The sequence below is a fragment of the Schistocerca serialis genome, chromosome 11, assembly GCF_023864345.2.
Source record: "Schistocerca serialis cubense isolate TAMUIC-IGC-003099 chromosome 11, iqSchSeri2.2, whole genome shotgun sequence".
Taxonomy (NCBI): Eukaryota; Metazoa; Arthropoda; class Insecta; order Orthoptera; family Acrididae; genus Schistocerca; species Schistocerca serialis.
This window is the reverse complement of record NC_064648.1, coordinates 134,016,285-134,029,397: the sequence shown is the minus strand read 5'-3', so window position 1 is coordinate 134,029,397 and position 13,113 is coordinate 134,016,285. Positions and strand designations below refer to the sequence as shown.

The 13,113-nt window shown below is 47.4% G+C and overlaps 1 protein-coding gene across 1 annotated transcript in view; it reads left to right on the top strand.

Moving 5' to 3' along the window:
* LOC126427387 (procollagen-lysine,2-oxoglutarate 5-dioxygenase) overlaps nt 1-13,113 on the top strand; it is a 460,163-nt gene that overhangs the window by 109,817 nt on the left and 337,233 nt on the right. Inside the window, exon 2 of the mRNA XM_050089740.1 lies at nt 7,495-7,583. Within this exon, the coding sequence (XP_049945697.1) occupies nt 7,495-7,583 (89 nt within the window). The remainder of the gene's footprint in view (nt 1-7,494; nt 7,584-13,113) is intronic.

Here is a 13,113-nt window from a genome sequence, read left to right as displayed (position 1 = left end):
CTGTGGGCATGTCTAATGTACTGGTACATAATATTTTGCATAATCATTTGGACATGGAGAAGCTATCCGGAAGATGGGTTCCGCGATTGCTCACGCTTGACCAAAAACGGAATCGTGTGAAGAGTTGCAAGGATGGTTTGCAGCTGTTCAGGAAGAATCAGCAGGGCTTTAAGCGTCGTTTCGTCATTTTGGATGAAACATGGATACATTAGTATTCTCATGAAACCAAACAACAATCTAAACAATGGATTACCAAGGGAGAATCTGCACCAAAAAAGGCGAAGAGCGACTGTCTTTTGGGATTTGTAAGGGATAATCTTCATCTTGAAAAGGGTAAAACTATTACAGGTGCATATTACGCATCGGTATTGGACGATTTGAAAACCGAGCTGCGAGAAAAACGCCGGCGACTGGACCGCAAAAAAGTCCTTTTCCATCACGACGATGCACCAGCACACACCTCAGCAGTTGTGGTCAAAAAATTAATGGAAACAGGATTCCAACTCGTTTCACATCCCCCGTTATTCTCTAGACTTGACTCCCTCGGACTACTATTTGTTCCCAAATTAGAAGAAATGGCTTGCGGCACGAAGATTTTATTCAAATGAGGAGGTGATTGCAGGAACTAATAGCTATTTTGCAAAACTTGGACAATTGCTATTATTCGGAAGGAATCAACAAATTAGAACAGCGTTGGACGAAGTGTATAAGTCTAAAAGGAGACTATGTCGAAAAATGAAAAAGGTTTACCCAATCACGTTTTTATTTTTGCACGGGCTTTTCAAACGCCCCTCGTATCTGTAATAGTTCCTGAGATAACGGGTCAAATATTTCAAAAAAAGGCATTTTCAGGAAGTCAAGCTTAAACGTTTCATTTGATATTATCCCACACATGGACCCATGCCAGCTCCAAGAAACATCCAGGCCCATAATCAGCATTATCTGGACCGTGTACTTGATCATCCTGCAGACCTAAAAACTTCTTTCTTTTCCTGCCTCTTGCTTCTTTAGTAATTTCCTCTGCCGCACGCTGGGCTTCAATGAACCTAAATCGATCCATTCGCTGGAAGACTTGCAGTGTGTTGGCTTCTGGAGCGATACGATGTTGCTCTAGTACCCTAATTCTTCCTTTATTATGATCATTAATCATTATCATAGCGTCAAAAACACCCAAGCATAGAATTTTTATTGCTACAAAGACTTTTTTTATGCGTGTCAAAATGACGTTATTAAAAAAATTGTTCAAATGGCTCTGAGCACTATGGGCCTTAACATCTATGGTCATCAGTCCCCTAGAACTTAGAACTACTTAAACCTAACTAACCGAAGGACATCACACAACACCCAGTCATCACGAGGCTGACGTTATTAGATGACTCATTCGGGTTTTGCATTTGGCCATAGAGACATTTGAAAAGGAGGTCAGGATGTTCTATCGCGGTTTAATAGCTTCCATCACTGCGGATGGTATGCTGCTTTTGTGCCTAAATTGTTCCTCGCTACTCGCTGCCTGAGCTTTGCGGTACTTGCACCATGAATCAGTACCAGGTGGACAAAGACCATGTATAGGTGTATCATCAGTGGAAGATTTGTGGCAGAATGTAGCCCACACTGCTCGTTTCATCTCTTGTAGGTCATGTGTATCGTTTCTTATTGTCATTCCAAATCAATGTTTTTGTCTGTAACTTTTCCTTTACCATTTACAGTCTCCACAAAATGCGTGGGCAATACCGCCAATTCTGTTTACACACTGCATCCAACCTCTTAACACGAACATTAACATGAATTCAAGGAATAAATGGCTGAAACCCACAGCATTCTAGACTGAATAGTTATGGAGATACAGACACTCAAGGAAGTCAGTGCAGAATGACTGGATGTTTTTTACATCTGCGCTATTAACTTTGAAATAATGAAACTATACTTTCAATTGGTATCAATGGACAAATGATGCATCAAATTATTCAGGAGAGATCAGGTATTATTGAGAAATTTGGAAATCTGTGGTAAGGTCTTATGGGGCCAAACTTCTGAGGTCATCGGTCCCTGAGCTTGCACACGACCTAACCTAACTTACCCTACGGACGACACACACACACCCATGCCCGAGGGAGGAATCGAACCTCCGAAGGGGGGAGCTGCGCGGCCGTGACAAGACGCCCTAGACCGCACGGGTTTATGACATTTCACCCACTTGTATGCCGTCAGTCTGTTCAATGTGTAGGGACAAACTTTTTCTCTTTTCTAGCTTATCGCTTATTTTTCTTTTTGTTGGATTCCCATCTCTTTGCTTTTGGCCCAAAATACCTGAAATAAATTTCCAGAGGTCATCCCGGAAGTTTGGAATCTGGAGCCTTCTCTGCGTATGACATCCTACCGCGCGGCTATTATTAAGAGATAATAATGGGAAAATACCACTTTTTGAACAATATCACCATTCGTACTCGTCATAAGGCGCGGTTGTAACTGATTCTCTGTGTACGTACGAGTCTGCATAACATTGCCGTGGGCGGAGCTTGTCTAGTATGCGTGTCTTCCGCCAGGCGTGTATAGTGCAACTCATTGCCATTTCAGTGCCACCTGTCATACACTACTGGCCATTAAAATTGCTACACCAAGAAGAAATGGAGATGATAAACGGGTATTCATTGGACAAATATATTATACTAGAACTGACATGTGATTACATTTCCACGCAATTTCGGTACATAAATCCTGAGAGATCAGTACCCAGAACAACCACCTCTGGCTGTAATAACGGCCTCAATACGCCTGGGCATTGAGTCAAACAGAGCTTGGGTGGCGTGTACAGGTACAGCTGCCCATGCAGCTTCAACACGATACCACAGTTCATCAAGAGTAGTGACTGGCGTATTGTGACGAGCCAGTTGCTCGGTCACCATTGACCAGACGTTTCAATTGGTGAGAAATCTGGAGAGTGTGCTGGCCAGGGCAGCAGTCGAACATTTTCTGTATCCAGAAAGGCCCGTACAGGACCTGCAACATGCGGTCGTGCATTATCCTTCTGAAAGGTAGGGTTTCGCAGGGATCGAATGAAGGGTAGAGCCACAGGTCGTAACACATCTGAAATGTAACATCCACTGTTCAAAGTGCCGTCAATGCGAACAAGAGGTGGCTGAAACGTGTAACCGATGGCACCCCATACCATCACGCCGGGTGATACGCCAGTATGGCGATGACGAATACACGCTTCCAATGTGCGTTCACCGCGATGTCGCCAAACACGGATGCGACCATCATGATACAGTAAACAGAACCTGGGTTCGTTCGAAACAATGACGTTTTGCCATTCGTGCACCCAGGTTCGTCATGGAGTACACCATCGCAGGCGCCCCTGTCTGTGATGCAAAGTCAAGGGTAACCGCAGCCGTGATCTCCGAGCTGATAGTCCGTGCTGCTGCAAACGTCGTCGAACTGTTCGGGCAGATGGTTGTTGTCTTGCAAACGTCCCCACCTGTTGACTCCGGGATCGAGACGTGGCTGCACGATCCGTTATAGCCGTGCGGATAAGATGCCTGTCATCTCAACTGCTAGTGATACGAGGCCATTGGGATCCAGGACGGCGTTCCGTATTACTCTCCTGAACCGACCGATTCCATATTCTGCTAACAGTCATTGGATCTCGACCAACGCGAGGAACAATGTCGGGATACGATAAACCGCAATCGCGATAGGCTACAATCCGACCTTTATCAAAGTCGGAAACGTGATGGTACGCATTCCTCGTCCTTACACGAGGCATCACAACAACGTTTCACCAGGCAGCGCCGGTCAACTGCTGTTTGTGTATGAGAAATCGGTTGGAAACTTTCCTCACAACAGCACATTGTAGGTGTCGCCACCGGCGCCAATCTTGTGTGAATGCTCTGAAAAGCCAATCATTTGCATATCAGAGCATCATCTTCCTGTCGCTTAAATTTCGCGTCTGTAGCACGTCATCTTCGTGGTGTAGCAATTTTAATGGCCAGTAGTGTATTTACCAACACAGTTGAACTTCGACTCCACTCGCTACATTGCCTGCTTTACTCAAACACAGCTAAACTTCGACTGCTCCCCTGCGCCCTAGCGCAGCACAAAGATGCGTTATAGCTTACATCGCTTCTCGCTCACAATCGGTTCAGATACCAAAAATTCACATTCCAAAATTATACATGAGACCTATCAAGTGTTACTAGAGGGTATTCACACCATGAATCCTGCAGTCTTTCCATAAATCCGTAAGAGTACGAGGGGGTGGTGATGTGGTCTTGCAAGGCATCCCAGATATGCTCAATAATGTTCAGCCCTGAGGAAGTGGCCCCTGGAGCCACTCTGTAGCAATTCTGGACGTATGGGGTGTCGCATTGTCCTGCTGGAATTGCACAAGTCCGTCGGAATGGACATGAATGGATGCAGGTGATCAGACATGATGCTTACGTACGTGTCACCTGTCCGAGTCGTGTCTAGACGTATCAGGAGTTCCATATTACTCGAACCGCACATGACCCACAACACATTTCATGGGCACTCACATTCTGTAGACGCTTTTTTACCCTGAACTCCGAAACAGTTACCAAAAACTACTTTAAGCAACACCAAAATTTACCAATTTGTCGGTGGATGACCCCAACACTCCGTTTGTTAAGCGATATTCCCTGCTGGCAGATGACGTTCACAGGGGGTTCGCCATACCCACACCCTGCCATCGGATCGCCACATTGTGTGCCGTGATTCGTCACTCCATACAACGTTTTTCCACTGTTGAATCCTCCAATGTTTACGCTTCTTACATCAGGCGAGGCGTGATTTGGCATTGACCGGCGTGATGTGTAGCTTATGAGCAGCCGCTCGACCATGAAATCCATGTTTTCTCACCTCCCGCCGAATTTCAAAGTACTTGCAGTAGATCCTGATGGAGTTTGGGATTCCTGTGTGATGGTGTGGATAGATGTCTGCGTCTTCAATTTTCGGCAGTCTCTGTCAGTCACCAGACGAGGTCCGCCTCTGCCCTTTTCTACTGTACGCGTCCCTTCACGTTCCCACCAGACCAGGGGTTCCCAACAAAATTTTCTCGAGGACCCCTTCATCGAGCATGATTGGTACCTTGTCATATCACAGTATCAAGTACCTAAAAAAAAGCCAAATTAAGTCGTTTTATTCGTTTTTTATTTTTGGTACTTAGGAAAAACGTTGACATATTTACACTCCTGGAAATTGAAATAAGAACACCGTGAATTCATTGTCCCAGGAAGGGGAAACTTTATTGACACATTCCTGGGGTCAGATACATCACATGATCACACTGACAGAACCACAGGCACATAGACACAGGCAACAGAGCATGCACAATGTCGGCACTAGTACAGTGTATATCCACCTTTCGCAGCAATGCAGGCTGCTATTCTCCCATGGAGACGATCGTAGAGATGCTGGATGTAGTCCTGTGGAACGGCTTGCCATGCCATTTCCACCTGGCGCCTCAGTTGGACCAGCGTTCGTGCTGGACGTGCAGACCGCGTGAGACGACGCTTCATCCAGTCCCAAACATGCTCAATGGGGGACAGATCCGGAGATCTTGCTGGCCAGGGTAGTTGACTTACACCTTCTAGAGCACGTTGGGTGGCACGGGATACATGCGGACGTGCATTGTCCTGTTGGAACAGCAAGTTCCCTTGCCGGTCTAGGAATGGTAGAACGATGGGTTCGATGACGGTTTGGATGTACCGTGCACTATTCAGTGTCCCCTCGACGATCACCAGTGGTGTACGGCCAGTGTAGGAGATCGCTCCCCACACCATGATGCCGGGTGTTGGCCCTGTGTGCCTCGGTCGTATGCAGTCCTGATTGTGGCGCTCACCTGCACGGCGCCAAACACGCATACGACCATCATTGGCACCAAGGCAGAAGCGACTCTCATCGCTGAAGACGACACGTCTCCATTCGTCCCTCCATTCACGCCTGTCGCGACACCACTGGAGGCGGGATGCACGATGTTGGGGCGTGAGCGGGAGACGGCCTAACGGTGTGCGGGACCGTAGCCCAGCTTCATGGAGACGGTTGCGAATGGTCCTCGCCGATACCCCAGGAGCAACGGTGTCCCTAATTTGCTGGGAAGTGGCGGTGCGGTCCCCTACGGCACTGCGTAGGATCCTACGGTCTTGGCGTGCATCCGTGCGTCGCTGCGGTCCGGTCCCAGGTCGACGGGCACGTGCACCTTCCGCCGACCACTGGCGACAACATCGATGTACTGTGGAGACCTCACGCCCCACGTGTTGAGCAATTCGGCGGTACGTCCACCCGGCCTCCCGCATGCTCACTATACGCCCTCGCTCAAAGTCCGTCAACTGCACATACGGTTCACGTCCACGCTGTCGCGGCATGCTACCAGTGTTAAAGACTGCGATGGAGCTCCGTATGCCACGGCAAACTGGCTGACACTGACGGCGGCGGTGCACAAATGATGCGCAGCTAGCGCCATTCGACGGCCAACACCGCGGTTCCTGGTGTGTCCGCTGTGCCGTGCGTGTGATCATTGCTTGTACAGCCCTCTCGCAGTGTCCGCAGCAAGTATGGTGGGTCTGACACACCGGTGTCAATGTGTTCTTTTTTCCATTTCCAGGAGTGTATTATTCAAAAAATATTGAGCGGCCAAAACAAAAAATTTGTTATCATGCGAAATATATTTAATATACTTTTTATTCTAATAGCATCTTGCGCACTCCTGTGGCATAGCTCGGGGACGCCTGGGGGTCCGCGGACCACCTGTTGGGAACCACTGCACTAGGCTATCACATCGGAGTGGACCTAGGGATGTTTAGGAGAGTGGAACTCTCGCGTACAGGCGTATGACACAAGTGACACCCAATCACCTGACCACGTTCGAAGTCCTTTGAGTTCCGCGAAGCGCCCCATTCTGCATTCTCACGACGTCTAATGACTACTGAGGTTGATGATATGGAGTACCTGGCAGTAGATGCTCCTAATATGAGAAACGTATGATTTTGGAGGTGCCCAGATACTTTTAATCACATGGTGTATATGCAGTTAAACTTTAGCATGTGGCATAACGTTTTATGTTATTACTTTCTTACCATTCGCAGACACGTGACAGTTTCTACATATAGCACTGAATGTACCTGCAAAATTACATCGCTATGCGTTGTGTAACTGAGCATCTAGACATCATAAATTTGAGACGTGTGGAAAGCTAGCTCTTCTGAAAGTGGAGCGTGTCAGATACTGAACGCATTAACTCGTTTGTGAAGTAATCACTCTTTCGAAGCTGCAGCAGTAGGAGGTTGGATTGTTCAGAGTCAGGGGTGGACTGATAGGGTACACGTACGCCCGTAAACTCTGCCTTATACTACACCAGCGAGGAACAAATGCAATTTGGATGTAAATCAGTTCGCGACTTGGCAAATGGTTCTTGCCAAAGCATGTTCAGTAAGGTGTATAGGCTTAGAAATTAACGTTAGCGTATTTTGTTTGTTTCAGATTTTCTGCTGGTCACAGTTGCAACGAACCAGACGGAGGGATACCAGAGGTTTATGAGATCAGCTACAGTCAATCATGTCCCTGTCAAGGTTGGTCGCATAATATGTCATTAATTTTTGACTCATTCATTCGCCATGTTCCGTAAATCCCAGTATGAAAGAACCTTCACGAATCACTACAATCCTTAGTGCTGCTCCTGCTTATGCCATCTAACGTTAATCGAGTAAATTAGTAAGTAAGTTAATAATCTGGAAAACAGCTGCTTCGTCAGCAATTATATTATATTGTTTAGATTCTACTGGTAGGTGAATATTTACTTTGGTCTCAGAATTTTGCAAACAAACTACACTGCTGAAGACAATTACAGGATCAGGTGAGATTTCATACACAATAGACATACGGTAACGTATTGTACTCAGATATCGATTACAGTTGTAATTCGTGTGTGATACAGTACGATATTTTGCTGCCTCAACTCTATACTTGAGGTTTACATGGCATTTCCCGTAGAGCGAGGCACAATGGGGCTACCGCAATAGTGAAACAGTCATTCTAGTTGCCCTCTAATATGGTGTATGATCACCTCGGACGGCCAGTACAGTCGCACACCTGCGTGGCATGGACAGTATGAGGTTATCAATCAGCTCTTGGGGGATATTTGGCCATTTTTCTGTGGGTGCAATATCCAGCTCTGCAACCGTTGTGGGAGGTGCTGGTCTAGCTGCTAATGCGTCTGCCAAGTGCATCCCAGACATGCTCTATCGGGGTTAAGTCTGGCGAACAAGCTGGCCACTACATTCGTTCAATTGCCTCAGCTTCAAGCTTGTTGTCCACCAGTGCAGCTCTGTGGGGACGAGCTTTATCGTGCACCAGAAGGAACCCATCTCCTATGGCACCAGCGTAGGGCACAACATAAGTTCGAAGGATCTCGTCTCTACACCTCTGAGCAGTCAAAGCGCCATTCTGAACGGGACAGAGGTCCGTACATCCGCCAGTACTGGCTCCTGCCCACACCATTCGTTCACCACCGTGATATGCTGACATTTCTTGCTTGTAAGCAGGATTGTTCCGAGTTCCACGTTCTCTCCAGACCAGGGAACGACGATTGTCCGGCTGAACACAAAAATCTCGATTCATGTGTGAACAGCACCTGACGCAATGCGTTACGACTCCAATCCTAATGTTCTTCCACCCAGTTTCTGTGGGCTAAACGGCGTCGTGGTTTTAATGGGACACACGCCGTAGGCCTCCTTGTGTAGAGGCCACATTCCCGAAGGCGATTTCGGACTGTCTCGCGGGGCCGCTAACCGGAGATTACGATCATGTCTTGCTCATGTGGACGACATTGGCCTTGCCGTCTCTTAACGGTTCCTGTTGTCTGGGATCGCGTCCAGGTCCAGGAAATTGGGACACTCCAGTAGCTGCAGCCACCTCCCTCTGTGTCTGTCGCTCTCCATGCCACAGCTTCGGCTAAGTCACGTTGTTGTTGCATTGCGCTACCTGCTGACTACAGTATCTGAACCCAAATTCTTGTGTCATTCGTTAGGTAGAGTAAACACAAGTCAACACCAACCCCCTCTGCAGAAACTTACTGTTATTACTACCAACTCGGTGACCGTAATGTTGCTGTCTCCACTCCGTTGAACCGACTGAAAGACTGAACCATTTTAGTTTATTCTGCCAATGACAATACTTCAGAACCTCCACTACTGGCCATTAAAATTGCTACGCCAAGAAGAAATGCAGATTATAAACGGATATTCACTGGACAAATATATTATTCGAGAACTGACATGTGATTACATTTTCACGCAGTTTCGGTGCATAGATCCTGAGAAATCAGTACCCAGAACAACTAACTCTGCTGTAATAACGGCCGTGATACGCCTAGGCATTGAGTCAAACAGAGCTCGGATGGCGTGTACAGGTACAGCTGCCCATGCTGCTTCAACACGATACCACAGTTCATCGAGAGTAGTGACTGGCGTATTGTGACGAGCCAGTTGCTCCGCCACTATTGACCAGACGTCTTCAGTTGGTGAGAGATCTGGAGAAAGTACTGACCAGGGCAGCATTCGAACATTTTTTGTACCCAGAAAGGCCCGTACATGACCTGCAACAAGCGGTCGTGCATTATCCTGCTGGAATGTAGGGTCTCGTAGGGATCGAATGTAGTGTAGAGCCACGAGTCGTAACACGTCTGAAATGTAACGTCCACTGTTCAAATTGCCGTCAGTGCGAACAAGAGGTGACCGAGACGTGTAACCGATGGCATCCCATACCATCACGCCGGGTGATACGCCAGTATGGCGAATACACGCTTCCAATGTGCGTTCACCGCGATGCGACCATCATGATGCTGTAAACAGAACCTGGATTCATCCGAAAAAATGACGTTTTGCGATTCGTGCATCCAGGTTCGTCGTCGAGTATACCATCGCAGGCGCTCCTGTCTGTGATGCAGCGTCAAGGGTAACCGCACTCGTAGTCTCCGAGCTGATAGTCCGTGCTGCTGCAGACGTCGTCGAACTGTTCGTGCAGATGGTTGTTGTTTTGCAAACCTGCCCATCTGTTGACTCACGGATAGAGACGTGGCTGCACGATCCGTTACAGCCATGCTGATAAGATGTCTGTCATCTCGACTGCTAGTGATATGAGGCCGTTGGGATCCAGCACGGCGTTCCGTATTACCCTCCTGAACCCACCGATTCTATATTCTGCTAACAAGCATTGGATCTCGACCAACGCGAGCGGCAATGTCGCGATACGATAAACCGCAATCGCGAGAGGCTAGAATCCGAACTTAGTCGGAAACGTGATGGTATGCATTTCTCCTCCTTACACGAGGCATCACAACAATGTTTCACCAGGCAATCGCCTGTCATCTGCTATTTGTGTACGAGAAATCGGTTGGAAACTTTCCTCGTGTCAGCACGTTGTAGGTGTCGCCACCGGCACCAACCTTGTGTGAATGCTCTGGAAAGCTAATCATTTGCATATCACAGCATCATCTTCCTGTCGGTTAAATTTCGCGACTGTAGCACGTCATCTTCGTGGTGTGACAATTTTAATGGCCATTGTTAGAGATATGTCAACTGATCCCCTAATTGTTTTGACCAGTGTAAGTTGTTAGGAAAAACTTCAGGACTAAAGTAACTAACCGAGCGATAGTGGGCAGTGGTTAGGACACTGGACTCGCATTCGGGAGGACGACGGTTCAATCTTGCGTCCGGCCATCCTGATTTAGGTTTTCCGTGATTTCCCTAAATCGTTGATGGCAAATGCTGGGATGGTTCCTTTGAAAGGGCGCGGCCGACTTCCTTCCCCATCGTTCCCTAATCCGATGGGAGCGATGACCTGACTTAAGTAACTATCGCAGTTGGTGTCACTGCCGAGAAGTATAGCTTGATGAAACAAGGAGTACACATAGAAAAAGTGCTGCAGTGTAATAGAGAACTGAAAGAAATGAGACGAACAGAAATGTCACTTACGTTCAGAGACAATAATTACACTGAAGTCGCGGCCATTTTTGATTGTTCCTTGGACATGGTTCTTAATAGCGTGTCATCACTACGGACGGCAGCGCATGCTCTGCAACGTGCTCCCATCCTGGCCACAAGGTTGGTAACGAGTTCCTGTTGCAGGGCGTTGCATTCCTCAACCAGCATGGTTCAGGACTGATGAGTGGTCGTTGGTGGATGTGGGCGTGCTGCAATACGTCTGCCCAACGCATCCCACACATGTTCAGTAGGATCTAAGTACAGTACTGTGATGCCTCGTGTAAGGAAGAGAAATGCGTACCATCACGTTTCCGACCTTGATAAAGATCGGATTGTACCCTATCGCGATTGCGGTTTATCGTATCGCGACATTGCTGCTCGCGTTGGTCGAGATTCAATGACAGTTAGCAGAATATGGAATCGGTGGGTTCAGGAGGGTAATACGGAACGCCGTGCTGGATCCCAACGGCCTCGTATCACTAGCAGTCGAGATGACAGGCATCTTATCCACACCGCTGTAAAGGATCGTGCAGCCACGTCTCGATCCCTGAGTCAACAGATGGGGACTTTTACAATACAACAACCATCTGCACGAACAGTTCGACATTTCAGCAGGATAATGCAAGACCGCATGTTGCAGGTCCTGTACGGGCGTTTCTGGATATAGAAAATGTTCGACTGCTGCAGCACATTCTCCAGGTCTCTCACCAATTGAAAACGTCTGGTCAATGGTGGCCGAGCAACTGGCTCGTCACAATACGCCAGTCACTACTCTTGATGAACTGTGGTATCGTGTTGAAGCTGCATGGGCAGCTGTACCTGTACACGCCATCCGAGCTCTGTTTGACTCAATGCCCAGGCGTATCGAGGCCGTTATTACGGCCAGAGGTGGTTGTTCTGGGCACTAATTTCTCAGGATCTATGCACCCAAATTGCATGAAAATGTAATGACATGTCAGTTCTAGTATAATATATTTGTTCAGTGAATACCCGTTTATCATCTGCATTTCTTCTTGGTGTAGCAATTTTAATGGCCAGTAGTGTAGCGGGAACTGCCAGACCAGTCCATTTGCCGGATTTCCTCTCGTTCCAAGAGCTCCCCCACCTTCGCTGTTCGGTGGGGTCGCGCATTGTCATGCATAAATATCAAGTCAGGGTCAATCGCACGCCATATGGGAGGAATACAGCTTCATAATGACGTTGACAGATAAGTACACCGTGTTCAAATATTTGGAGGTCAGAACATCCACGCAGCATTATGCCTCCCCCACACAAGGAGAATGGAACCACCAAAACGATCGTGTTCGAGAATGTCCCTATCTGCATTACCTCTCGCCATCAGAACACAGCGTTCGAAAATGATCGCTGCTGTGCTTCAGATTTTATGACGTGGGAAGGGCTAATGTTGCATGGGAGTACTGACCAAATCTTTCAGCACGGTACGCTGACGAGTCAACGTTATTGTGCCACTATACTCCTTCTCCACTGCGGCGGGTCGGGTCGGTCTCTCACTATCCTTTAACAGTCCACCTACCTAAATAGATTTTAGGCTGTCTGCTCCTTCACACTGCCATGGTAGCCGAAAAAAGCAGCGTTGACGAAAATTCGACTACATCCCTACCACGCGAAGGCCATGTAACTCCAGTCAGTTATACTATTGTTGCATGACTTGTTTGAAAAAAGTGTAAAATGTTCTTTATATTGGTTTTTTGTCTTTAAAACACAGAAAACGGGTATCACTTCCGTATTTAATGTCCCGATATCAATTACGCAACGTTACTGGTTGTCGGTCACAAGTTCATACCTAAAAGCAGCAGAAGATATTTTGTCTGACCCGATATTCTGAGTGTCCTAAACAATCACTGCCCCACGACTAGTTACCAGTTGACACACTGAGTCGTTCTGTAGGCTTCCTGTAAAGGGGTGCTTGCTGCCATAATGTCTTGTAATCCGCAAGAAACACGACACGCGATGTACCACATGAAATCTTCACACGCAAATATCTCCTTATTCACAAGGTTCCAACATTCACAAAATATTTAATGCTGTAGTCGCTCTGTGTCAACGTCGCGAAAACCGATCGAACGTGCGAATTTCTTCATTTTGGTAGAAAGTTGAT